At 34.0% G+C, this 25,965-nt stretch overlaps 1 protein-coding gene across 2 annotated transcripts in view; it reads right to left on the minus strand.

Annotated features, from left to right (window-relative positions):
• The window catches only part of LOC138328119 (uncharacterized), a 63,855-nt gene that overhangs the window by 3,371 nt on the left and 34,519 nt on the right, over nt 1-25,965 (minus strand). For both annotated transcript variants that reach the window (XM_069274755.1, XM_069274756.1), the window contains exons 2-6: nt 13,380-13,917; nt 3,068-3,305; nt 1,720-1,951; nt 1,063-1,178; nt 277-411 (exon numbers count right to left, since the gene is read on the minus strand). In XM_069274755.1, the coding sequence (XP_069130856.1) occupies nt 1,902-1,951; nt 3,068-3,305; nt 13,380-13,917 (826 nt within the window). In that variant the 3' untranslated portion in view covers nt 277-411; nt 1,063-1,178; nt 1,720-1,901. The remainder of the gene's footprint in view (nt 1-276; nt 412-1,062; nt 1,179-1,719; nt 1,952-3,067; nt 3,306-13,379; nt 13,918-25,965) is intronic.

Consider the following 25,965-nt stretch of genomic DNA (forward strand, 5'->3'; position numbering starts at 1 on the left):
AGCTCCCTTGCGGGTAAGTACCATTTTGTGACGTCTTTATTTTGAGAGCGAAATTCCCGTCGTTTTTCTGAAAAGTATGACGTCATGCCCGCAAACAAATAACGCCACAATCAATACCTACCCGTAAGGTCAGATAACTCTGTAATATGCAAATACAGAATAAATGCGTCAACGATTAATAGCCAACGTGTGAGTAATATGATCAGAGTTAAGACAGTATATGTATGCTTGACAATTACATACAAAGAAAAGTGATAACACAGTTTAGATACTTACTCAAACTCTTTGGGTTTTAGGGGTTCCATGCCATATTTGATCTTGTTACAATGGATGGAGTTTTTCTTGCAGTCACAGATACATTCCTGGTGGGGCCGGGACATGAAAAAAGGATGTGGGCATCGGGACGAACATCTGTCAAAAGAGTAAAGAAATACAAGAATCATTCAACAGACTATATTAAGTTTATTAACCGAAGTTATGAAAATAATCGTACCCGAATTGAGTGCAACAAAAGATAAACGACACAACTGGTAAGTATCAGATGATAAGATAAGGAGGACATACTTCATGTACATCAGTTTATCCATGATATAATATTTATTTACGATTACTATACATATATATTTTTTTACATTGCTGGGACAATATGTCCTCAGTCCAATTCACAAGACAACTTTACAGCTAATATCTTATCAGCATATTGTCTGCAATAATGAGAATGTTCTATTGACATTAACACGTATTTGTTTACTATTAATGCTTGTGGCCTACTCGTAGCGCCATTATAAGTTGATGATATTTAAAATTTTCCTGCAAACTCCGCCAAAAAACTGTGTATGATAAATTACTGTAAACCAACTTTTATTTGCGTGGATGACCTTTGCGAATTTTGCGATCGACTAAAATTCGCGAAAGTTAATCTCCGTATATTATTATCGATATGACTAAGTATGATAGTATCAAATGAAAGTAGAACTCTAGGTAGTCTGGTCCGCGAAAGTTAAATTGTTGCGAATAAAAGTTGGCTTACATTTTGTTTCGTCACACTATACTTCTACTTACTCTGGTAAAGGGTTGTAATTCTGACAGGAACAATGGGTGTGATTTTGAAACAGCACCCATTCAACGCTGTCTGTACTTTTTTCTACGGTATCATCATCCATATTATAATTCACCGTCTGAAAAAAAAAAAAATCAGCTTGATCTGGTTTCGAATTAGAATTATAAAAACAAATGTGATTTAATGGTAGATTCATCTAGTTTTGATAACGAAATTAAACATTCTGGTTATAGATTTATAAACTACGTCATTTTCGAAAATATAATTAAAACAAATCGTTTCTTATTTTTACATACAAATCCATATGTATGTGCAACATATATAGTGGAGTCTAGAATATAGACAGTATTGCATTGTTAGCAAGAAGTAGCATAAGAGTTATTTCTCTTTGAGCACATTCGGCACCTTCAATTTTTTAAATGTAAGCTTAGTGTCTGTTAGTTATGTGATAAAACACTTTCTGTTCATTTATGTGATGTTTTATGAAACTTGCCCCGAAGTTTAAATTTTTGCTCGCCAAGGCTAGCAAAACTAAAAACTTAGTTTCATAGAATATTATATCATTTAAGTTCCTATACACATGTAATTATTCTAATGAGTAAGAGATATTAGATGGCAGAAATATGCAATATAACATAATTGTATTAGTTATTACTTACGATAAAAGGTTTCCAGACAATCTGGATATTTAGAGGACGGCATTCTTGAGAATCAACCCAACAACATCCTGACACATTTCGACATTTATGTATCACTGTAAATTTTGGGATATATATTTTGTGGGCGTCGCCCGTAAAATCTCTGACCCGTACAATTTCCGGCCGTGGTTCACTACATTCGCCTAATTCGCCGTCTTGATCTCTTCGTAATGTTCCAAGGCTTTCTGCATCACTGTCAAATATACGAAATCCCTGTCAAATACACATGATTCAAATGTCATATACACATTTGTCATGTCAGACGTCATTGTCAACGATGCACCGAGTCAATGTTAGATATCACGGATGTCAATACTGAAAAATGACTTCATTGTCAAATAATCTGCCCTTGCGGCTAGGTATTGATTGTGACGTCATGTGTTTGCGAGTGTAACGTCATACCTTTCGGATAAAACGACGTGAATCGCGCTCACAAAACGATGAAGTAACAATCGATATCTCTACCCGCAAGGGAGCTAACTCTGTAATATTCAAAGACGGAATATATATGCTGTTTATATGGGGTATGCCTGTATGTCAATGCCTGTGTGTTGTTAGTATTTGCTAATGTCAGATAGTAACGGTTATTTCGATGTCAGCTGTGCATGTTTTCAAGATGCATGTTGCCAAAGTTAATATACATATTGTCATTATTATGCATATATGCTGTCATTATCATTACAAGATATGGTTGATGTCATATTGTAATCATATTGTCACTGCCATTCATGTTATGTAACTGTCAGGGATATATGCGTAGCTTGGTGCATTGCCAAATTTATATAACACCTATGGCTAGTATGAGAGACAGCTATGAAACATAATTTCATGTACTTTTATTAATAAAAAATAATAAGTTTTAGGAAATACACAATTGTAAAATAACGTTTTCAGACTCACCACTAGTCTCTGGTATATCCTGATTAACACTGAATCTTATCAATTATTTTTGTCTCCGCGACATTCTAGATTCTAATTCTAGAGCTCTAAGTTATAAACCTCATGAGAGGGGGGGGGGGGGGGGTTAATAGAACCATATCAACAACTCTGTTAACCAGGTAAGTAGGTGTAATTTCAAATCTAATTAAAATAAGACTTGAATTCCGCTCCCCTACGATGACCCCTGGCATAGAATCGGAATACCGATGTATCATTTCAAATGTGAAATGGCTACAGACAAAACGACATCAAAGACAAACGGGAATATCAATTGGCAAATAAATGCAAAGCTATCAAGCAGCATTATGGTAACAAAATTAGGATTAATCAGCGTCATAAAAGTGTGTGAAAGATCACGTGACCCACTTACCAGCAGGCTCTTCCTCGTTATAATCCCATTCATCATTATAATAATCATAGTCTCTCTTTTGTGATCCTACGTCACCAATGACGTCGGAACTGTCTTCTTTATCCATCAACTTCGTGATAGCATCGTCAGATAAACTCTTATTCACAAGAAACATTCGTATGACGTCATAATGCGTCCTCAAATCTAGTATATTCCTTTCGAATTCCTCTAAAGCAATTGGTTTGTAGATGTTTGGTTCCTATGAAAAGAAAGAAATGAATATTAACCATCATCATCATCATCATCATCATCATCACCAACATCATATCGACAAAGGGGCTTTTGCCATTGTTGTCAATATCAATGATCGATGGTGATGTCAATTAATCGTTTAGAGATTCCTACATTGTTTTTAGCCATTGCACTTTGATTTACTGAAGGGAGATAACTCGAATTGCCTTCAGCATGTAAGTAAGGACACATTGTAATTTATGTTAGTAAAGTTTGTATGTCTTCAAAACGGGACCGAAATTTACTTAGAATAACGAGCTTGAACAAGTACTTTACAACAAAGAAGAATACTTATTAATATCGAGTCATGCAAAGTTCGAATATTATTATGATAAATTCCTCTGGTCATAGAATCCTTACAATAGCTGTTAACTTATTGTTATCACAACGATAACCTACACATCCATTATTGTTATAATTGATTTTCAACTACAAGCGTATCTATATTAAATTCTAACTGTGATATAACATATCTTTACATCCCATCTCCCAGGCATTCCATCTTATCTGTTAATTTTGGATCGGCAGTACAATGTAAAACCCGAATTCAACTAATGCTTAGCTAAGTATCCAAACTGAAAGTGAGTATAATGGCAATCTCTTATTCAATATTTTAGTATAATTTAGTTCATAAATTAACGTCCTACTAACAGAAAGGGTCATCTAAGGAATGTATACCCTGTGTCGAATGTGGAGCTTGAATTGCATTATTTGTCATTGACGAAATACAACTAAACATACAAATTAACAATTTGTAAGAATGTGGTAACGACCTTTTAATTGGATTTGTGCGACTCATCCTATTACACCTAATAAGAATTAAAGCTTTGATGTCTCCTAAGGATGGCATGATGAACATTCGAATATCTTATTAACCACATTGTTTGGCATAAACACGTGAAAGAAAGTCCATTTGAAGTAGAACGTGAATTTTAATATCAAATGATTAAAAAAAACCAATTAAGATATTATAAAGAATCATGGATTCCAATAACAGTCAGCGATTTTATAATATAAACATACGCCCATCCTATGATAAAAGAAATGAGTAATTAAATAAAACCTCTCTTCTGCATAAATCCATATTCATTGCAATTATCTTATATGTATACCATACATGGAAGCGCATATATGCAGTAGTTGATATCGCTGCACTTATGCATATGACATAAGTTGAAGAGTGTTTTTTTTATCTCTAGGTAATTGTTTTATATTATGTATACTTTACAACTTGATATGTCAATTCATCATTTTCGATTTAATGTCACTGCCTCCCTTTTCACTAGTATCAGCAATAATGATAATTCAATGTCAAAAGGAATTTATTGTCTTCAAACTCGACATATATTGAGCATATCTTGCAGATTTATTCTTTTAAAAGACATCTGACTATCAAAAGGGCACTGCAGTTGCACTGAAATATGAAACAATAATAAAACGGGTAATAAATCAATCACTTTTTTTTAGTACATAGAGATTCAAGATAAATTGGTTTCCGCGCTACTAGATGCAAATCTGCCGGCAACGTCATAGAAATTAAATCATCAAGAAAATCACATGATTGATTTAGTTCAATTTCATCTCGTCCTATTGGTTAGTACAGTTTTTGGACGGCCTCCCATATCCCATATGACAATATGCACCTGTAAAAAGTGTTGACATTTATTCATTTCAGGGATACTACATAACATGACATACTCGTTGAATAGAACATATCGTTGTTTTATTGGAGGATATAGAACCACGATTTTAAACCAAAATAATAAAGTTTATACATTATTCAAATCACTGTTTCATTCGCCAACCACGAATATTTCTACTCACGAAATACTAAATCATGAAAATAAGAGCACATGAACATTTCATGTAATATAATATTTCCTTGTGTTGTCAAGAAACCTTGCCCCACCTACATCTTATGGTTTCTTATCTTATTCATACCATAGCCCATATCTTTTCCATTATATGATAGTTTTCGGCTACTCACAGCGTTTTAAATGTCCCCGGCAAGGATATGTATTTATTTCAATGATTTTCATTTTATCTCTAATATAATTTTTTAATCTTTACCATTTCGTTCCAGGATTTTTAAAGATAATAGTTCGACCCTAAGTTACCTTAACTGCCGATTGGCTCATAAAACTAAAATTAAAAAGACTTTTGAAGATATTTAGTAGTATTCCGTCCAATCAAACAACCAAACACCGAAAGTCAAACATAGTGAGTTTAATCTACCCAATAGAAAAATATGAGTGAATCATGAGTCAAATTATACTAAATAAACTCGGTTATAGAATTTTGATGGTAAGCAAATAAGTCAATGTTTTGTCCTTATTGTCCGCCGTGAATCGTTGATACTGACTATTTTAACATTGTTCTTAGTTGGGAGAACTTTGCGCAAGAAAATTGTCGAATGCAAGTCTATTTTAAACTGGATAAATACACATAGTTTGCAACAATTACGATATGAGATGACACATTTCGACAGGGGTTAATCAAAATAAGCAAATTTTCTTCTTGAACTTTTGACCTATTTGATTCGTCGGTCTTTTTGTACTTTGAAAAGCGATGGGAGATATTGCATGAAGTCATTCAATAAAGATGCGCACTGCCAATATCCTTTTGATAATGCAAAAATAATATAATCTAGTTCCACATGTACCTCTGAAGTTCAATAAAGATAAACCATAACTCCTAAATCTGTAAAATAACCATTCTTACGTTCATTTGTGTTATTTTAGTTGTCTGTTTATTTTAGGATACATTTCAACATACACTATTTATCTTGAATGCAGATCGAGACTATTAAGATACCACGCTCCTCTCGTGCAGTGGTTCTATAGCACTCTCCCCAAACAGGTGATGTCTTCATCGGAGAAGCCAAATCAACATGCTTTAATTATTGAAACGGCTAATCTCTTCATATTTACCCTTCTAGTCAAATCGTTTTGATAAGAGTGCGTGCTATCTACCTTGCAGACCCTAAGCGTCCTTGGGATATAGGGTCTTATCATTGCCAGCTTGGCCCATCGTTCACCTTTTCTCTAGTATAAACTTTCACGTTGGGTTAGATAAACGGTATTGCGCAGTGTATTTTATATCTCAAGGGGGATTTTCTCATTCTTGTAGGAAATATTTTGAGTTATTTTTGTTAAAAGAACGCACAATGTACTACACTGACCGACAGGCCTACCGAACGGCTAAACCTGAAATGTTCTTTGAATTCTCCTGGACAATGGATACCTTTAACAAGATTTGCATTGTTTGGTTTAGACACTATATTGAAATCGTGAACTATCAACTATGAAAGACATCAACTTTGCAAGTACATATTTTCTTTGATCAAACTTTCCACACTCATATGCAGAACTAATCTTGTGTAAAAATAACAATTAATTATTTTCATTTGTCGACAAAATGTAATTGGACTATAAATTAGCCTTCGTAATTTTTAACTTTCGATTTTTGAAAATTGAACTTCAGATGGTATCCAGTGGTTAATCACAAGTTATTTTGATTTTATTGAAAACCTACTGCTGATTAGGTACAGGTATCGAGTAAATAACTGTTATCGACAACATAGTTCAGATAAAAATGTTTTCTACAACCTGATTATAATATTAAGGGGATACTGAACGAAAATACAACGATTCCGGAACACACAGTTCAAGCTATAATGATCTAAGTGAAACATTATTTTGTCCACTATTAAAAATGCACTTTATTTCAACTTGGAAATCTATCACTCGCCAACTAGACATGGCGGAAAGCCAACTGCAGCGGCGTCAAATGTATCTTTGAGAGCATGCAACGGAACAAATGTTGTTATCATAAAGAAAATCTATATAAAAGAGGAAATTTACAAGTTTAGTGTGTGTTTCCTACTGGTAATATTTCTCAAGTTTGTTTGTTGACAAATAAAAATATGGTGTAACTCTCATAAAAATCAACTTCGAAATTGAGTTTTAATATTTAAAAATAACACTCGAGATTCTGGAGATGTTTTGATTATGTAAACAAGGCTGATAATGGGCAGATATCGCATAAGATAAATCTATATGATTATAAAGGTCTATAGTGCTTCAGTGAGTTCTGTAACGATAGGCCTAGTCATAAGTTCGTTGCACCCTGGTGCAATTTACTTAAAGCTGAAAGTCTATAACTGGATTTTTATGATAACACCGTTTTACCGTTTTATCTTCCCTTATTTGATAATATGCGTGTTTCCATTTTTTTTTTAAATATGCTATGATCAAAACAAATAAAATTTTAATAGTATTTGTTTGTCTGTTGTATGCACTTATTGAGTTATATGAAAGCGTTAAGAGATCAAATATACGTAAAAACTGACATAGTCAGGTAGGAGAAACCAAGCTGAAGCAAGACCGTTCGGGGAATGGAGTCTCAGTCGTTTAGGTGAAACATAAACGTGTTAATACTCTGCCATCTCAAAAGCTGAGAAACTGAAATGTCAAATCAGTTCACATGAAAATATCAAACTCGCTGAAATTATATTATTGCCAGTAACGGGGAAATAATGTACTGAAGACCTTTGCCTCATCTTCTTTTCCGTTTATAATATAGATAAAAAAACTGCCTAATAAACTCGTAAAACCTGTTATGATTATTTTTGTCTCGTATCGTTAAGTTATAAGAATATCAGAAGGCTATTTAACGGGAGATATTTATCTTGGTCCATAATAAAATAAAAGTAGAAACTAAACACATCGAAAGCTACGATCTCCCCTGCTGGTCTGTCTGGCACGCTGTATCAGGGTCTAGATATCTAATGTGTTCGTTTTACCATGCACAGCAGTTACCAGCGATATGCTCGTGCTTTTCGCGTGTGGTGCCATGCTGTTTATAAACGTATACTCTAATGCTGTGTGCAATATTGTGAATGTTTTCTATTTTAATATGTAACCTACATGGTTATATGAATTTAAATTGATTAACCTATCACAGTTATGTTATCGGCTGTTTATGTTATTACTGAGGTGGTATAGGGAATTCACTGGTTAGCGTTCGTCATCTGCTAGCACAGGTAGAACGTTTAAAATTCTATCAATGCAGTTTATGTTTTTCATCAGTAAAAATAGTTCATGTCAAATAAGGACTCGTGTGCGTCCATGATGAGATTTTACCGGCATGCATTTGCCGTTTATTTATTTTGCAGTGGATAATTCTAAAATTACGTTGTTGAAGACTGAATTATAGAAAATGAAACAATTCTAGGACCAAATTTGATACTGGAGAGTTAGACTTTCAATACAAGAGACTGTAAACCCCCGATGGTCACGACTAGAGACATCAGGAAGTAATATTGGTGTGTCATCTATATTTAAACATGACCAGGGAACCATGTAAAATACTATCTTTATGAATGGTTTTGAAATTTCATTTATACTATCCCATTTATGAATAAGTAAATATGTGAAAGCACTACATCACCAATAAGACAAGTGACAACAGGGAGAAACTAGTTTCCTCCATTCATTAAAACCTGGTTACACCGTTACAACCCTCTGATAAGAGTCGGATTAAACCGGGAAGTATTTATACCATTTATTAAATCCGTAAAACAATTCTGTTTTTAGGTAGCTACCCAATTCAGACTGGTGTGCCTCACGAAACAACGATTCACCTATCAAGCTGTTGACAGCGGCATGACAAAAATAATCCATAATTAGTGATGACATCAAATCAAAAAGTAATGTTCCAATCATAAACATGTGGAAGTATTGGAAATAAGTAATGTGACACATGAAGAAATAATGAGATGAATGACACTGGCAAACAACTACTGTTGACACAATACAAGTGTGCATAAACGTACATTCGCTAAGACTGGTGTGCTTTAGGAATACAACTCATTCACTAAATCTAGTGTCACCTTGGAATTAAACTCCATTCATAAATAAAGACGGGTAACATCGTGAAATGTTATTCCATTCATGATGACTGGTAACAGCGGGTAAACTGTATTTACAATGGGTTGTAAAATGTCATTCATAAAGACGTATATCACTGTGGAACGAACACTCATTCATAGTTGTGGATGCCACCGAGATAAGATGCTTTCTATGTGACAAGACAAAGGAAACCAGAAAACCATACCTCATTTATAGAGATGTATGGACACAACAAACATAATGCCCATTAAGATTTCAACTGATTATATGTTATTGTCAAACAACTATTGCAAGAACAAGAACAAAAACACCGGAATGGAATATCTGTCGGGCCATATTGATGGGATCGGTAGAGGTGTGCTTCTCAATATCTCCAAATCAAATTCAGTGTGATAATAATATTAACAAAAAACTTAGCAAGGTTTACACTGTTACGGAGATACCAAACACACATATACATAAAAATAGCTCATAAGTTTTAAGGCCACATATGCTTTGCTATGCACAAGCATGCAGAGAGCATACAGTAGTGACTGTCTTTAATACATTATCTGTTTGCTCCCATTATTCAATTTGTGGTAAGCTTCAGCTTAATACTGCATACATTAAGGTATCGAACAAAGTAAAATTAAAGATATTTTTTCGACTGCAGGACACAAAATCAATTGGACAAATGAGTACTGTAAATCAATTTATTTTCGCAGGTGATTATCTTTCGCGTACATCGCGTGCATGAGAAAAATCGCGAAAATAAATTACAGCAAAAATGTTTCAAATACGCGTTATTTAGAAGCACAGAAGTGTAGACCGAGATATTAAATCGTTGCGAAAAAATGTAGTCATTCATAAAACCACGAAATTGCCGCGAAAATAAGCTAATTTACAGTAATTCCATAATGCAGACAACATTTTATTTTCAATTCCGGAAGATCTATCTTTAATGCAGTCACATGATAATATAAATGATATAATGCGTGCGCCTCGTGTTGCAGAACAGATTAATAGTGTTATATGTGAGATTTATGCTCACTCTACGTCTATTGTTTCCTTTTGTTGATAATCATCATATGTCTTATTATCACCATGCTCATTTCATATAACAGTAACTGTCGGAATGGAATACACACAATATCACAGACTTCCCATAGTTTATATGATAAGAATGGCATCCATGAAAAATAAAACACAGATATTACTCCAGAGAGATGAATGCCTTGTTACCAAGTATTACGAGACGTGCATTATATCGTCTATCAATTCGTTTTAGTGTTTTTTGCATGTACAAACAAACATGCTTCCAAACAGCCTCGTAATGCATATTGCTTCAGTACTAGGAGCCAGCGACAAGCGTCGTACCGAACAGGAATGTCTGATGGTTGGTCTCATGAACGCTTAGTTATATTTAGTTATAGACGGGGGTCAATTCATCAGCATAGTTGTTTGCATTTTTGGGACGATCTTTTCCCCACTCATCTCGAGTTTCCAGATGTGATATTATTGTACTCTTCATGAATACAAATACAGCCAGCATGTGAGCTTGTACATCCAAACATGTCTCTACCGTTCGGCGTCAGAAGCTTGTTCCACGTCCTTCTTGATGGTCACGAAGTGTTCCAGTAAAACAAAGCAAAGTCACAATAGACTCAGCTGTCAGCTTGCGCTCGTCAAAATATTATTTTTCAATTACTATATACAGATATTACACTGACTTTTGAAGTCATTGTATGATTTTTTTGTGTTGACAATCGATATAGAAAATGGAATATTTTGAAAATTAAGTGGGTTTATTTCTCTGAGTTACTCTAACCCATGTTCCAGACGTTTTGACAGATATCTTGTCTGGTGTCGTCATCCATCTTTCAAACTGTTGAATGATATGACTTGTTTGGGTGTGCTGTTCGAAGTCTTTGACAGCATACCTTTGCTACAACATGAATATACCAGTTTCCACAATATCACAAAAACGCTAGCACGAACTACGCACAGCTGCAAGCGTTTCAATGGAACTGAACTGATCTATGACAGTTCAATCAAGTGATTGGGAGAATTGCAATGGAACTGAACTGATCTATGACAGTTCAATCAAGTGATTGGGAGAATTGCCATGTAGTTACTGTTTCAATATGACATCACTTGATGACCACACCGAAATTGGCCTTTTGTTACAAAAGCCCTATATCAGTATGTGATATTCTTAGCAAATTTTCAAATAACCATAGCTAAAGCTACCAGCCTTTACGTTTGCATTATGTTTCTTTCTTTTCCGAATACTGTGCAATTCAATGCTTACAGCGCCACTTAAGTTTTTATTTCCCCACCATTAGATCTCGTCTTCAGTCTGATTAAACTCCGAAAGGTTCTGATAATGGAAGATACGAGAACCGTGTTAAGTCTAACCTGGTTGGATATATTTCATATTGTGCAATCTGTCGAACGAACTCATCCGGAAGAGAAGCCTTCCTGTACCCTATAACCCTAATTGTGTAAAATTGAGACTAGGCCGCTGGTGATGTATGACATACTTGACAAAGCTGTCATTTCAGCTTGTACAATGTCAAAGACCATGAAACATGATAAATTGAATATACCTTATTTAGGATCTAGTCGACGTTGACAATGTCAAACTTTCCTTGGCGGTTTGCATACCAGGGAAGTGATTTGTTAAGATTAGGTGTTTGCAGCCCGTCGTTTTTACTTTCTCTTTTTGAAGAATACATGGGATTTAACTCCACTTTAAAAGTGTTTAAACAACATGCCCATTTACGGCCTGTTGACATAGTTTTCTCAACTTCCTGCAAATAGGTTAACTTAAAAAGCCGTTTGAGACAGATACGTTATAAAAGGTATACAACTTCCTTTTGATGGTCTAACAGTTTTGAATACGTTGCTTTTTATATACTAAGGACAAACTATACCTGTGGTTAGAATAAGTAAAAACAAAACGAAGACTTAAGCGCACATTTATATGCATAAATGACTCAATGATATTGTTGTCTGCATATTATGACGTTTATAAATGCTCTCTGGTCGCTAATCACTTTTCGTTTTTTATCTCTGTGGTTTATACAGTATCTTCACATAAGTTTCAGGATAAGTTGTTTTTCACTTTGACATGCGCTTTGGAGACGTAGCATCTTTGCATTCTGAATAATTTATTAAATTTACATGGCTTCATTGCGATGATGGCATCTAACAGAATTTTGAAACAAAAACAAAAACCATACACAAACCAAGAAATGAAACCAACCAATAAAACATCTACATAAAGTACATGTTTTTTAGATGGAAGATAACTTTAACCAGTAGTTACAGCTGGAATAGAAGATGATTCAGACCGACAACTTTCAATTCTTAACAGTAACAAAGTATCATTTAGTCGATAAGATAAGCAAAGTAATAGGATCTTACATTTCAGAACATATAGTTCGCAATTACGATTTAAAAAAAATCCTTTAAGTAATTTGAATTTCATAGCCAATGTTCAATACAAATTAATAATGGGTTCATGTTATCTTTGTTCCATCTGGAAAGGTGATACAAATAGTTTTCTACGTTTGTAATAATGTTAGAAATTAAGTTGTTATTTAAACCAAATTGACCATATAACACTTTGAATCAATTAAGATTTTTTATAATAACAATGTATCCTTAGGCAAAGTTCATTCTTTACTCTTTGTCATTGCCTACAATGAGATTGCAAACGAAAACTTAGGTTTTCGAAACCCCTGGTTCAATTCTGAAATTTTCAAGAAACTATTATAGAAGTAGTTTCTGTTAGTCGAGTTTTGTTTTAGATGAAGTTTTCGTTATGTCAGTATTCTATTTAGTTCAATATATTAATGGCTTAATTTCATAAATGGTCCTTAACATTGAGAATCCCAAATATTGAGAAGTTGTACACAAATAAATGAAAATACAATTTTGAAAAAAAAATACGATGTAAATAGATATGGGTGTCGTTTTAGATGTTGTTTTTTCAATAATCATGAAAAATTCTTGTTTCACAGCAAAAATTAATGATAAGAATGTTCAATATCATGTATATTATAATATATTTAAACATGTGTATAAACATAAGGTTTCCTCAAGCATGAACCCAGACCCTGATATACAAATTTTAATGGACTCACCAGCATCACGCGGTCTGGCCCTCCGAGACGTACATTGCCAGATGTACCGCCGTCCTCAGAATTTCCACTCTCTGGTGGTAATTTTCCTTTTTTAAATCCAACAATGTACACAAAACATGATATAAGTACACACACGAATAACATCTTTCCCAACGTCCGGAACATTTTAACACGACTACCACAACAACACGATGTTTGATTTTGACACTGGTGGCTCCACACTTCACTAGATGATTGGAGAGTATGTATATTATTATTATTATACGGAAAGGTAACACAACTGGAAGTTTGGGAATTCCCAGCACGAGGAGAAGGTGGACCACTAAAGCTACAGCACAGTATATTATCTCTCCTATCTGTGTGGGAGGTGGGTAGGGGGGATCGGACTCGTCTCTCCTGGTCCCGACTCCGACAGGCACAATGCCCCTCCTCCAATGTCCGATGCTGGGAATATGACGGACTAACAAGGGTAAGATCGTCCTTGGCGTACCTCGGACCGTTAAAGGGCTTCTTTTGGCGTGCACCCTGGTCTTTGACCCTGGAACATAGGAAAAAAACAATTACGATATAAAACCAATCATCATATAAAATAACACACTCTGAAGTGTTTTGAAATTGTTGAGAAACAATTTTTAGAAAATTTTCTCTCCTTTGTGGAAAAAAAATTATCAGACATATTCCCATCAACTGAACTAAATATTCTAGATATAATTTTGTTTCTCATATCAGTTCGATTTTAGTGTTTCTGACTATATGTTGCGCAATGAACTTTAAAATAATACCCAATCGAAGGAAATATATATTTCAAAATCGTGTGTTCTGCTGAGCAACACAACACTTATGAATGAGGAAATCAGGTACTTGAAGAAACTTGCTGGTGTACATTTGTTGAATGTGGAATCAATAAAATAATGAAATATCTTTGAAGCTGAAAAAAGATGAAAACATAACTACATATAGCTGACTTAAAAACCTGACATAAACAAAAATATATATATAAATATCACAAAATTGCTTGTAATCGTTAAGCTAAACACGTTTTGTTGTTGGCAGTGTAAAGATGATATATCACCATGATAGAAATGATTTTTTTTTTTGTCAAAATAGCAAATATGAAGCAACTGTTTTCTGAAACAACAACATACTTAAAACTGTCGGATCCAAGGAAAATAATATCAAATGTCACAAAAATCCGTGTAAACTATGAAACATTTTAACTGCGATCATTCGGAACCGAACTCTTTCAATCCCATGGCTATTACTGAACATCTTCGCAGTGCTTTATAGTAGAATCTTAATCATCGATGGACTTTTGCCATTTATCATACTAAATATTCTAACGGAAATTGTTTTTGTATACAGCCTTCTATATAGTTTTAACTTACCTTCCTCAGGATCCGTTATATATGATTTAGATATATATCAGATAGCCATACAAATCCTACACGAACGCACCGGTCGGCTTCCTTCCGCGACTCAAATAATTTTTTACCCATAACAAAATTAATATGATGCTACAATTTGTTGCTAAGATTTTGTTTTTTATCCAAGGAATCAAATTGTGATTGCGGATGAGCAACAATAAAACTGCTGGCAGTGTTCGGCGATCTTAAAGATACCGGCATCGTCTCTTTTACCCAAGGTGATTCATCTTGTCTTGTTGTGTGCCCAAAAACCTTCTCTCGAACGTTAATGAAGTTATAAAGGGTAAACACCAATCTTTCAGACGATAAAGCCGAGCATATAAAACGGACAGTGAGGGATCTTCATCATGCTGAGGCTTTTCTTGTGTATGTTTCTATATAAATAAATGATAAAAAGAAAACTTTGCTTCTACTTTTAAGTTAATGTTAAACATTATGATCTATCGGAGTTAATTCCCTTGTTTCTCTGTTTTTCTTTTGGGGAACGAGGAGATCAGTCCTTTATTTTTTTTATTTTTATTTTTTTTGGACGCAGTTGCTTTTTCGTTTATAACTTTAAATTGCATGGAGCCTGTTTGAAACAACACTCTATCGTAATGTAAATGTACTTGTATCTTATCTTTTAAAGTGACAAAGGGTTAAAACCCTGACCAATTAAATATCGACTCGACGAGGAGTCCTAATCTGTGGATTACCCAGTCATAACGACTTTAACAGATGGGATTATCCAATCATAACGTCCGTAACAACTCAAGCGCGGGAGCGCTTCCTGATATGACCTCAGTGACCTTTGAAGTTAATATTTACTTAAAGAGGGGCCTTTCCTTGACCCCTAATCTGTCGACGTGCTGACAGATACGTATCGCATAGGGGCTTGCTACAAAATTCCTGAGGTGGGCCTGAGTGCATGATGTACGAGGAATTCATCACTAGGTTGTCGTAACAAATGGGCTAGGAAGTCCAACTAAATGGTTTTACGGGAGCATTAAATAGCGTGCATGGTAAAACGTGCAATTGTGCAGCAACTTTGGTTAACACCCGGATGTTCATATTTGGGAAGAACATCAATTAACAAGAATGATACAAGATGAGCCCACTAATCCTAGAATTAACAAACTGTGACATGTTCATTAAAAGGTGATAGCGTAGTTTGGCCTCCATCATATGTCAGGGCCTAATCCGTCTATGTTTTAAGTTAAATGTTATGATTTTTAGCGAAATAATATTTTCTAATATTATTATTTTCTTTTACTGCTAAAATTTACTTCTAATAAGACTCAGTTTTATTTTATTTTTTTTTCATTATGTTGACTATAACAAATATTTTGGTTGGATGTGCGAAGTCATGTAATGATATTACGGTATCCCAAGTGACATGGCTCAATTGTGCATGCGCGGTAATTTGCTTTATAGTTAGCAGTCTGTTGTTAACAATACCTTGTGTCACAAAGTCTTGAAAAGATCATGCTTGCATGCATTATTGTAATAGTAATACGTCATTATGATGTTAAATTTACCCTATACAATAAGACTCATAAACATATTAGTAAATAGTAGTGTCATCATTGCAATATACTTTCCCACAAATACCAAGTCTTCGGCACACAAATAACAAGTCTTCGGAAACATCTGATTTGAAACAGTTAAGGTTATTTTAAGAATGCTGGAAGCTATAACAAATATTAAACACAATATCAACTCTACCAGTATATTGTTATTGCTGGTGTTATACCTACTACCACTTTTACTGCTACTGCTACCAGAGATTTATTAATAAATAGTATTTATTATATTTAAATCTCTGCTGCTACTGCTATTAATTATGTTACTACTACTACTGTTACAAGTATTATCATTAATTCTACACTACTACTATAATTGATTATACAATAACCTCTATAAATCATACTACTTCCTCTATTAACTGTGCTACTACCTCTATTAATTATACTACTACCTCTATTAATTATACTACTACCTATATTAATTATACTACTACCTCTATTAACTGAACTTATTCTTCTATTAACTGTACTACTACCTATATTAACAGTACTACCACCTCTATTAATTATACTACTACCTATATTAATTATACTACTACCTCTATTAACTGAACTTATTCTTCTATTAACTGTACTACTACCTATATTAACAGTACTACCACCTCTATTAATTATACTACTACATCTATTAACTGTACTACTACTTATATTAACAGTACTACCACCTCTATTAATTATACTACTACATCTATTAACTGTGTACTACTACCTCTATTAACTGTACTACTACCTCTATTAATCATATCACTACCTCTATTAACTGTACTACTTCCCCTATCAATTATATTACTACCTGTATTAACTATACTTCTTCCTCTATTAATTATACTACTACCTCTATTAATTATACCACTACCTCTATTAACTGTGTACTACTACCTCTATTAATGATACTACTACCTGTATTAACTGTACTACTACCTCTATTAATCATATCACTACCTCTATTAACTATACTTCTCCCTCTATTAATCATACTACTAGCTCTATTAACTGTACTACTACCCCTATTAATTATACTACTACCTCTATTAATGATACTACTTCCTCTATTAATTATACTACTACCTCTATTAACTGTACTACTACCTCTATTATCTGTACTACTACCTCTATTAACTGTACTACTACCTCTATTAACTGTACTACTACCTCTATTAATTATACTACTACCTCTATTAATTATACTACTACCTCTATTAATTATACTACCACCTCTACTACCTCTATTAATTATACTACTACCTCTATTAACTTTACTACTACCTCTATTATCTGTACTACTACCTCTATTAACTGTACTACTACCTCTATTAACTGTACTACTACCTCTATTACTACTATACTACTACTACTACTATTACTATTAATTATACTACTACTCTAATCTATATATACTACCTTATTATTCATATACTACCTACCTCTATTAACTGTACTACTACCTCTATTACTGTACTACTACCTCTATTATCTGTACTACTACCTCTATTATCTGTACTACTACCTCTATTATCTTATTTCTACTATACCTATACTTTATCTTACTACTACTCTCATATTATCTGTACTACTACCTCTATTATCTGTACTACTCCTCATTATCTGTACTACTACCTCTATTATCTGTACTACTACCTCTATTAACTGTACTACTACCTCTATTAACTGTACTACTACCTCTATTAACTGTACTACTACCTCTATTAATTATACTACTACCTCTATTAATTATACTACCACCTCTATTGATTATACTACTACCTCTATTAATTATACTACTACCTCTATTAATTATACTAGTACCTCTATCAACTGTACTAAATAATATACTACTATTATTAATTCTACTACTACCAGTTTTACTGCTTACCTCTACTACTTATATAATTTCAGTTCTATTATTTACATTATTTACTTATTTACTGCATTATACTTCCTACTGCTCTACTATTTATTACTACTACTTTACTGCTACTACAAATTGCAACTTGTACTACTTTTACTGCTACTATTTATTCTACTACTACAACATACTACTACCACTAACGTCGCACAAACCACATATCCTCACACAATATATACGACACGTGGGTGTGTTTATTTAACTGTGGCCCTAACATCTGTTTAAATCTATTTTTAATCAATTCATGTTCGGTGTAATTTTCCATACTTTTTCATTGTAGTGTAAAGTACTGTCTGATAATACCTTTTAGCGTACTATGTAGAGATAAGGGTAGCTGTATCAGAAATAAAATCTTTTTATAAAGTCTTTTTTTTATTTTCAAATTTTGATGAACTTGATTGACACCATTTGTATTCTTTATGCGCATCTACAACCGCAAAATCGGGATCGTCACTCGTGCGGAAGCCGGTGTCAAGTTGAACGAGTCAATCGGGTTGACCCGACAATGTCCCAGTTTACCCCCGACAAGTGCAATGCGTGACCTTTGCAGTAGGTGGTGGTAAAATGTAATTTGTTTTGAAGGATTGAAATATTCAATAAGTATGCTTGAATTAGATTTAATTTTAAGATGAGGATAAATTTGCATATGAATGTCTGTAATATATGAGAAATATTACAATTTTAAATTGGGTGTGTCATATCATTGATATGAAAAGACTGAAGTCTGACTTTGTCAGATTTAAATCTTAAAATGAATTATTTAAACATGCCGACATATTTTATCTATGAGACATAAGCGATTGTAGACAAAATCAAAAGCAGATTTCAGAAACCCATACACAAAAGAGTACCCTTTTTAAACCTGATGGCTAACAAATTGAATATTATACGTGCAAAATGTATCGCATATTACAGAAAACTAAATATTAATATTATATTCCACGGCAGCATTGACTTGTCCGTTGCTCAACTTCCGTAACAACCATCTGGTATCAATCATCATGATCATAGGGCATTATTGACATAATATATGATACCATACCATAATATCTGAATATATGGGACATGTCGGGAGAAAAAAAATCTCTTTCTTTGAAGTTTGCAGTAAAGAAGTATGATTTTGTACAAGATACCTTAAACTGTAGTAAAATAGTTAACTAAAGACCCATAGTATATATACTCAAATATGTTGATACAAGATAACACCAATATTATATTAATTATATTGATATAAGCTTGCATTAACTTATTTGAGACATACAGATGCAAGATCACATTTTGACGCAAAATTAATACAATGAGACACGTTGATGCAAGATAAAAACTGAGACACATTAAAGTAAGATCAATACATCGAGACAAGTTGGCATATGTTACAATACATCAAGACATTCTGATGCAAGACTAATATAGTATAGACATGTTGACTTAAAATCAATACTGAGACACCTTATTGTTTCAGTATAGAAAGACACCTTCAAGTTAGATCAGCATAGAGAGACACCTTCACATAAGATCAATGCAATTGGACACGTGGATACAAGACAAATTTGTTGTGATTTTGTATGTATTACCATCAAACTAATTTATACTAATGAAAATATCAATATCGAATCACTGAATAATAGAATATTATTTCCTAGTTACACATAACATGACAATAATCTATAAAAATTAATAAGACACGTGGACAAATATCAAAGAATAAAAACGACGTCATGATTTTTGTTTGTCAAAATACATGACTATGCCTTCCTATGCAATGTGCTACTCATTACAAATGTGTTCCTTATGCACTATTAAGTTTGTAGGGATATGTCTACTACAGTTTTTTGGACGAGATACAACTCGGCTTAATCAAGCATATTTATTTCACTATAGCTAATATCAGACCCCGTCGGTTGTTATATAAGAATTCTGCTATCGGATAATATCTACCACATACCTACATGTGGCAAGGGAAACGGTCGACAGGGTCGTAATAACAGGGGGTTTTCCCTGGTACAAAAGTGTGTCTTACCTTGGGTTGGTACCTGTAGTTTGGGCCGCTATGGTTGGTGGACGTCTCACACACCCGCAACCATCCTACGTTACTGATTTACAAACGCGATGATGCAATCCCCTGCAGTTTATATGTGATATATATAGCATATGTCTGTCATACGAAGCTGTTTAACATGTGTACAATACAAATCGGCGCTGGGCCCATACGACACCAGACTACGTACACAGAACATGAATGGAGGAGTTGTACTATGAATGTGAAAATTTCAATTGTCAAAACCAATTACATGTATTGACATAAAAGGTGCAAAGAGCGGGAATGCATGATGCAACATTTGCGTTTGACATAAATTCTGAATGTCAGTATATAGGTTATTTAGCGAGAAACGAGAAACTAAATGCTGTCGGTATCAGACGCATTGCATGGAAACATGCACACATGTTTGTTGTATATTTTCGTAGATACGTTCTTCACTCACCTAGAAAACTCGACCGGAAGTGATACACAGGATAGCGGGTTAACATGGTCACCGTATTCCCATATTAAGCCGACGCAGAGCAACTGTGCGTTTGAAGAAACATGTTAACGGCAGATGAATGTGTTACATTTCAAAGGAAAGAAAAATGAGACTCAGGGACCACATTATCAGGTGACAATCTGTGAGTCGTACGACCATAAAAATATAAAGATTGCGTTATACTGTAGTTTGCCGAATTATGCAACTTTGCGTATAGAGTTCCTTTGATTTTAAAGAACTTGTTTTTTTTGGTTGAATGCATAGATAAATTCACATGATTAAGTTCGATAAAATTTAGAAGTCGAAATACTTTAGAAACTACAATGTAGAGTGTGTGACTTTTGTGTTTCCAATTTTAAAAATGTCTCCTTTGAACAACTTTATTTACTAAATATATTTGACCTCCTAATGTTATTTATGAGCTTTAGAATGAAGAAACAACTGATTCGTTTGTTCAAAACATTTTTTCCGACTACATTTTGATAATATATCCAATTGCACCCAATTCCCAAATAAATATTTATAATATTATCAAACTCAAATAAGTGAAACCTGATTCTTTTTACCATTATATTGCTTAAAATATCACAATAGGCAAATAAATGATTCTACTTCCACAAATCCAAAGCGAGATTTTTATAACATCTATATCTATTTTTATGCAAAACTTAAGCTATTGTGTAATGATTTTTCATAGATATGACATTACAAACGGTCAAGGTTACTAAAGATGATACAGAGCAGACGACAACCGGGTCACTAGAGGGCGCCGCATGTCATGTGACAGACTGGCACCATCTTGAGAAGAATCGTGATAAAATCATTCGACAAAGGATGTTTTGCCATATCTATGTCTATTTTATCGTGCCGAGATTTTTGCAGCTTTATGTGAAGAGATGAAAAACACAAGGTTCAGTTTTCACGATAACGTTTAAAAAGATACTCGATACTAGTACAAGTCTTAGCTACATAAGCAGTCCACAATGGCATCCGGTAGCGATTAGGTAGTATCTCTTCAAGACAACGCAGGACACTATATTGCGTCACAGACGTCAACTTTAAACCACTTTTGATAAAGGGACGCTACGTACTGAAAACTCTTACGAGTTCTCATACACGAAGCCAACGTGATAGGAGTAAAATTCATTGGCCACGTTCGACCATATAATGGCCTCACGGAATTTAGCCATCTGAGATACATATTAAAAAGTCTACTTAAGACAGACGTAAAATGATATCAAACAAGCTGCTAAAATATACTGAGATCTTATCCGAATTTTCTAGCTATCGTTGAAACGTTTTGATGCCGCGACTGTGCCAAGCCAGGATGGTTGTACGTAGTGCAGTTTAACACTTTCATTGACATTCTTGACCTTGAAGACTATGCCTAGGTCACAGAAACTATTCCGTATGACTGGTGTGAACATTAAAATGTTACAGTTCAAATAACAGACGTACGGAAATTTCCATATGGTATGAACATCCACTGCTGAAAAGTTCGATAAAACTACCCCGTATCGCACTGTGTATATACATAAAGAATTCTTTGTTTACATTTCCTTTTTTTGGTTGTAGAATTTGTTGATGCAAGCTAGTTATCTTAGACTGCATTGCGCACGTGCATAGCGCGCGATAGAAGGTACCCACGGAGACTGTGCCTGGTAGGTCTGGTCCTCTGATTGTGTAGTGACGTCGTGCAATAACAGGGTCACTGCAATGTGATAAGGTTATAGCGAATGTTGTGGGATTTGAAGCCTGTTGGAATGTGTGAGACTTGGCTTGGTGGGAAGTCTTCGGCAAGCGACATCAAACAGTCATCAATATCGTCAGTATTATATCGAGATCAATGTGCCAAAACCGTTCACAACTGATATCAATTATGAGACAATTGTATGTTATTTAAAATTATTAAAGATGAAATACGCACTTATCTATTCAGATATTTACAAAAATATTTTTTTTTATCTTATTATATGTTTCATCTATTTTTTTATCAATTTCACACGATAGCTGTTTATTCTTTCATCTACGAAAAGGTAAACATAATTGGTTGTCTGCTGTATTAGGTTTAACGTTCGAAACAACAAATGTAATTCAAAGGCGGCCTTTCCTCCACGCAATATGCTGCGTGTGTGTTTTTGGAGGCTGTGGTAGATTCTTGCCTTTTTATAGTGCTATCTCACTGGAACATTCCATCAAAGATACCGAACACTCCACCCGGTCACATTATAATGACTACGTGTAAACAAGGCGTCCCAATAGCAGAAACTACATAGCATGTATCATAGACTAAATCGTATGGGGTTCTCAGGACAGAACCCAGAGCCTACCATACAGGTACGAGCGTTCAACACTAAGCCAAATGTGAGGCAATGTCAAAGAAGACATGTTGAAGAAAAAAGACAGTTCGGAAGATGAGAAAATATAAGCAGTAAAACATATCAAATATTTTAAGATTACAATGCATATATAGTCCCTACTTTACCTGAAGAGTTATCAATATAATGTGAGTGTACACTCGAAAGCGTTCGTTCGGTGAAAATTATCGCAATGGAAAAAACGAAATTCATGCAAATATTTTCCTCACTTTCTTCTAAAAGTAAAAGACATTAAAGTACTTACCCTATGAGTGGTCAACGAAAAACAACCGTTGAAAAGTTCATTTCTGAATCTAGGACTGACCAGTCGACTGGTCAAGTCATACTATCGAATCATACATTGACCAATTTGTTCTTATCATTTGGCTAAAATCACGACCTGTTGATCTAACTTGGATTTAAAACTATGTCTACGACCTGTGAACCTGTGTGATTGACTAGTGATTAAAAGGTTTCAACTTTGTACTCTTATAGGGCTGAAATTTGTTTGCTGGCAACATCGAAAAGGGAATTATCTTGTTAGGGTAGCAAGCACTTTAGATATCTCAATGTATAATATTTGAAGTAACATTTAATAATTTAGAGAAATTACTGTACGTCCTTCCCGTTAATTTTATTGTATGTTTTGAAAGCTGAAGAAACTTTTTAAATCCGTGTCATGTACTCTTATTGTTGATAAACTATTTAAATTTAAGAATATAGGTCATTTATTTACGAACGTTATCCATTGATAAAATACGTACAAAACAATGTGGGTAAATAATAACAACATAGTGCTACAACCCAACTTCCGGAATGACAATTTTACTTCCGGTTTTATTGAACAATGTACTTTCCTCTTGTAATTTCCTCAGTGAAATATTATACAGGAACTATTTGTGCTTAGAACTTTCTTCAATAGTTTGTCTAACAATGAAATACTGTACAGAAACTGGGTCTACTCTCTCTGCTTGAAATGTTATTATATTTCCAAAATGTTAAATCCGCGTTCAAACATCGTCAGTAGTATTAGAGGACCTACATTGTAGCTGAGAATAGTGCGATAGTGAAGCTTTTCTCTCGTGGAACATTTACATAGTCTTTGCTACTTGTTATCTTAATACCCTTTTGATTTGTCTGAATCTCTGAACATGATAAAAACGCGTTAAAGAAAACAAGATATTGCAGAAAAAATTTCCGTGATAAAGCTCCCGGTTTGTGACCCACATTCTTTTGACGTTTGTACACGTGCATGTGCGCGAAAGACTGCAGCGCATTCCATCGTCTGCACCACTTAGACTGGCCACATGGTCGGTAAACATAGGCCCCTCTATATAAACAATGATAGATCTATCCTATAACAGTGTTATCGACCAAACGCTGAATGGGAAACATAACTCGCCGAATGGATATAACATTTAATGACATGGTAATCATTATTACAGATTAAAAGGCGTTGAAATGCAAACAGAAGACACTTACAAGAGTGCGGGATTTTCGTTGACTTGATCTTCGGAAATTATCGCATAATGATATAATATTTCTTATGCACTTAAGCATTAAAATTCATCTCAAAATTGTATAACTGGTGTATTTATTAGGATTTCAGACGAACATATTTACTGCAATAGTGAACGCTGTGGTCCATTTTACATGCAGTATGCATTGTGTAACCAGGTAACGCTATTGTGACGCATGGGCTCTTGTAGAATGTTATTAAACATATCCTTTATCAGTTTCAAAGTAAAATATCAAGATAGGAATACATAATGAAGCTATCCAAATTATCATAATTTTATTTGAAATGTATAATGATTGTGTAATATAACACACATCACACTTAATAATCGTCTGAGATAGGATATTATACAATATAATGTCATGAAATCATTTACTTTATTTATTTTACTATAAAAATTAAAAATATAATATGTTTTACCAATTTATATTTTCTATATTTTTAGAGTTTCACTTTGTGTTTTAGTAACAACCTCCGGATAAGTTGTTGTTGAGAGAACATGTCGTTGCTATGGTGATTTCTTGTCCTTCTGTATTAAGTTTGAATTTCATAAAGGGCGTCAGTGTCATTTATGGTGCAGATACGGTGCACAAAACGCCATTTTTATTACCAATTGCTAAATGGGATTTTAATCTTGACAGGAAAGGATTTTTACACATTAAGTCTTATTTTCAAAGAGGATTACCTAACCTGATGTCCCTAGACTACAACACTAGAGTGCGCATAACATTTTGATTGTAATTCATCTCTAAGAGATTATCGAGTAAAGTGAATATGATAGAAAAGTTAAAGTTAAAAGACCCATATTAACAGTGAATGACTATATATTTAATAGACAATTCGTCTCTTCGGAGTAATGACTTATTCAAATATGATATATACTACACAAAGGACGTTAAATCATCGTGGCAGCCATTCTCAAATTGATCACTGTGCCGTTAATAAGCTAAACTAGCAATGTTGCGATATAGGCAGATTTTGTTTCTCAATAGACGCCAAAGATAGTTAATTCTGAACAAACATGTATATTAAGTCTTCTAGCAAAATATTAAGCAAATATTAAGTCCGCTACCACCTCGAGTATAATAATGATACACCAGGGATACTTGGGTTTCTATGTGACTCTGTTTGTCTACGGCCAGCCAACAGTCTGATAATTGAAAAGTACATATACCAGGTATATGTCTATCCTAACAGGTAATCAAAACGATGGACGTATGTCATTACGCGATACTTTGATAAATTACAACTAAATGTTTAAAAAAGATCAGTTTAGAAAAGCGTAGTTCTTTT

This window comes from Argopecten irradians, chromosome 7, assembly GCF_041381155.1.
Source record: "Argopecten irradians isolate NY chromosome 7, Ai_NY, whole genome shotgun sequence".
In the NCBI taxonomy this organism is placed as follows: domain Eukaryota; kingdom Metazoa; phylum Mollusca; class Bivalvia; order Pectinida; family Pectinidae; genus Argopecten; species Argopecten irradians.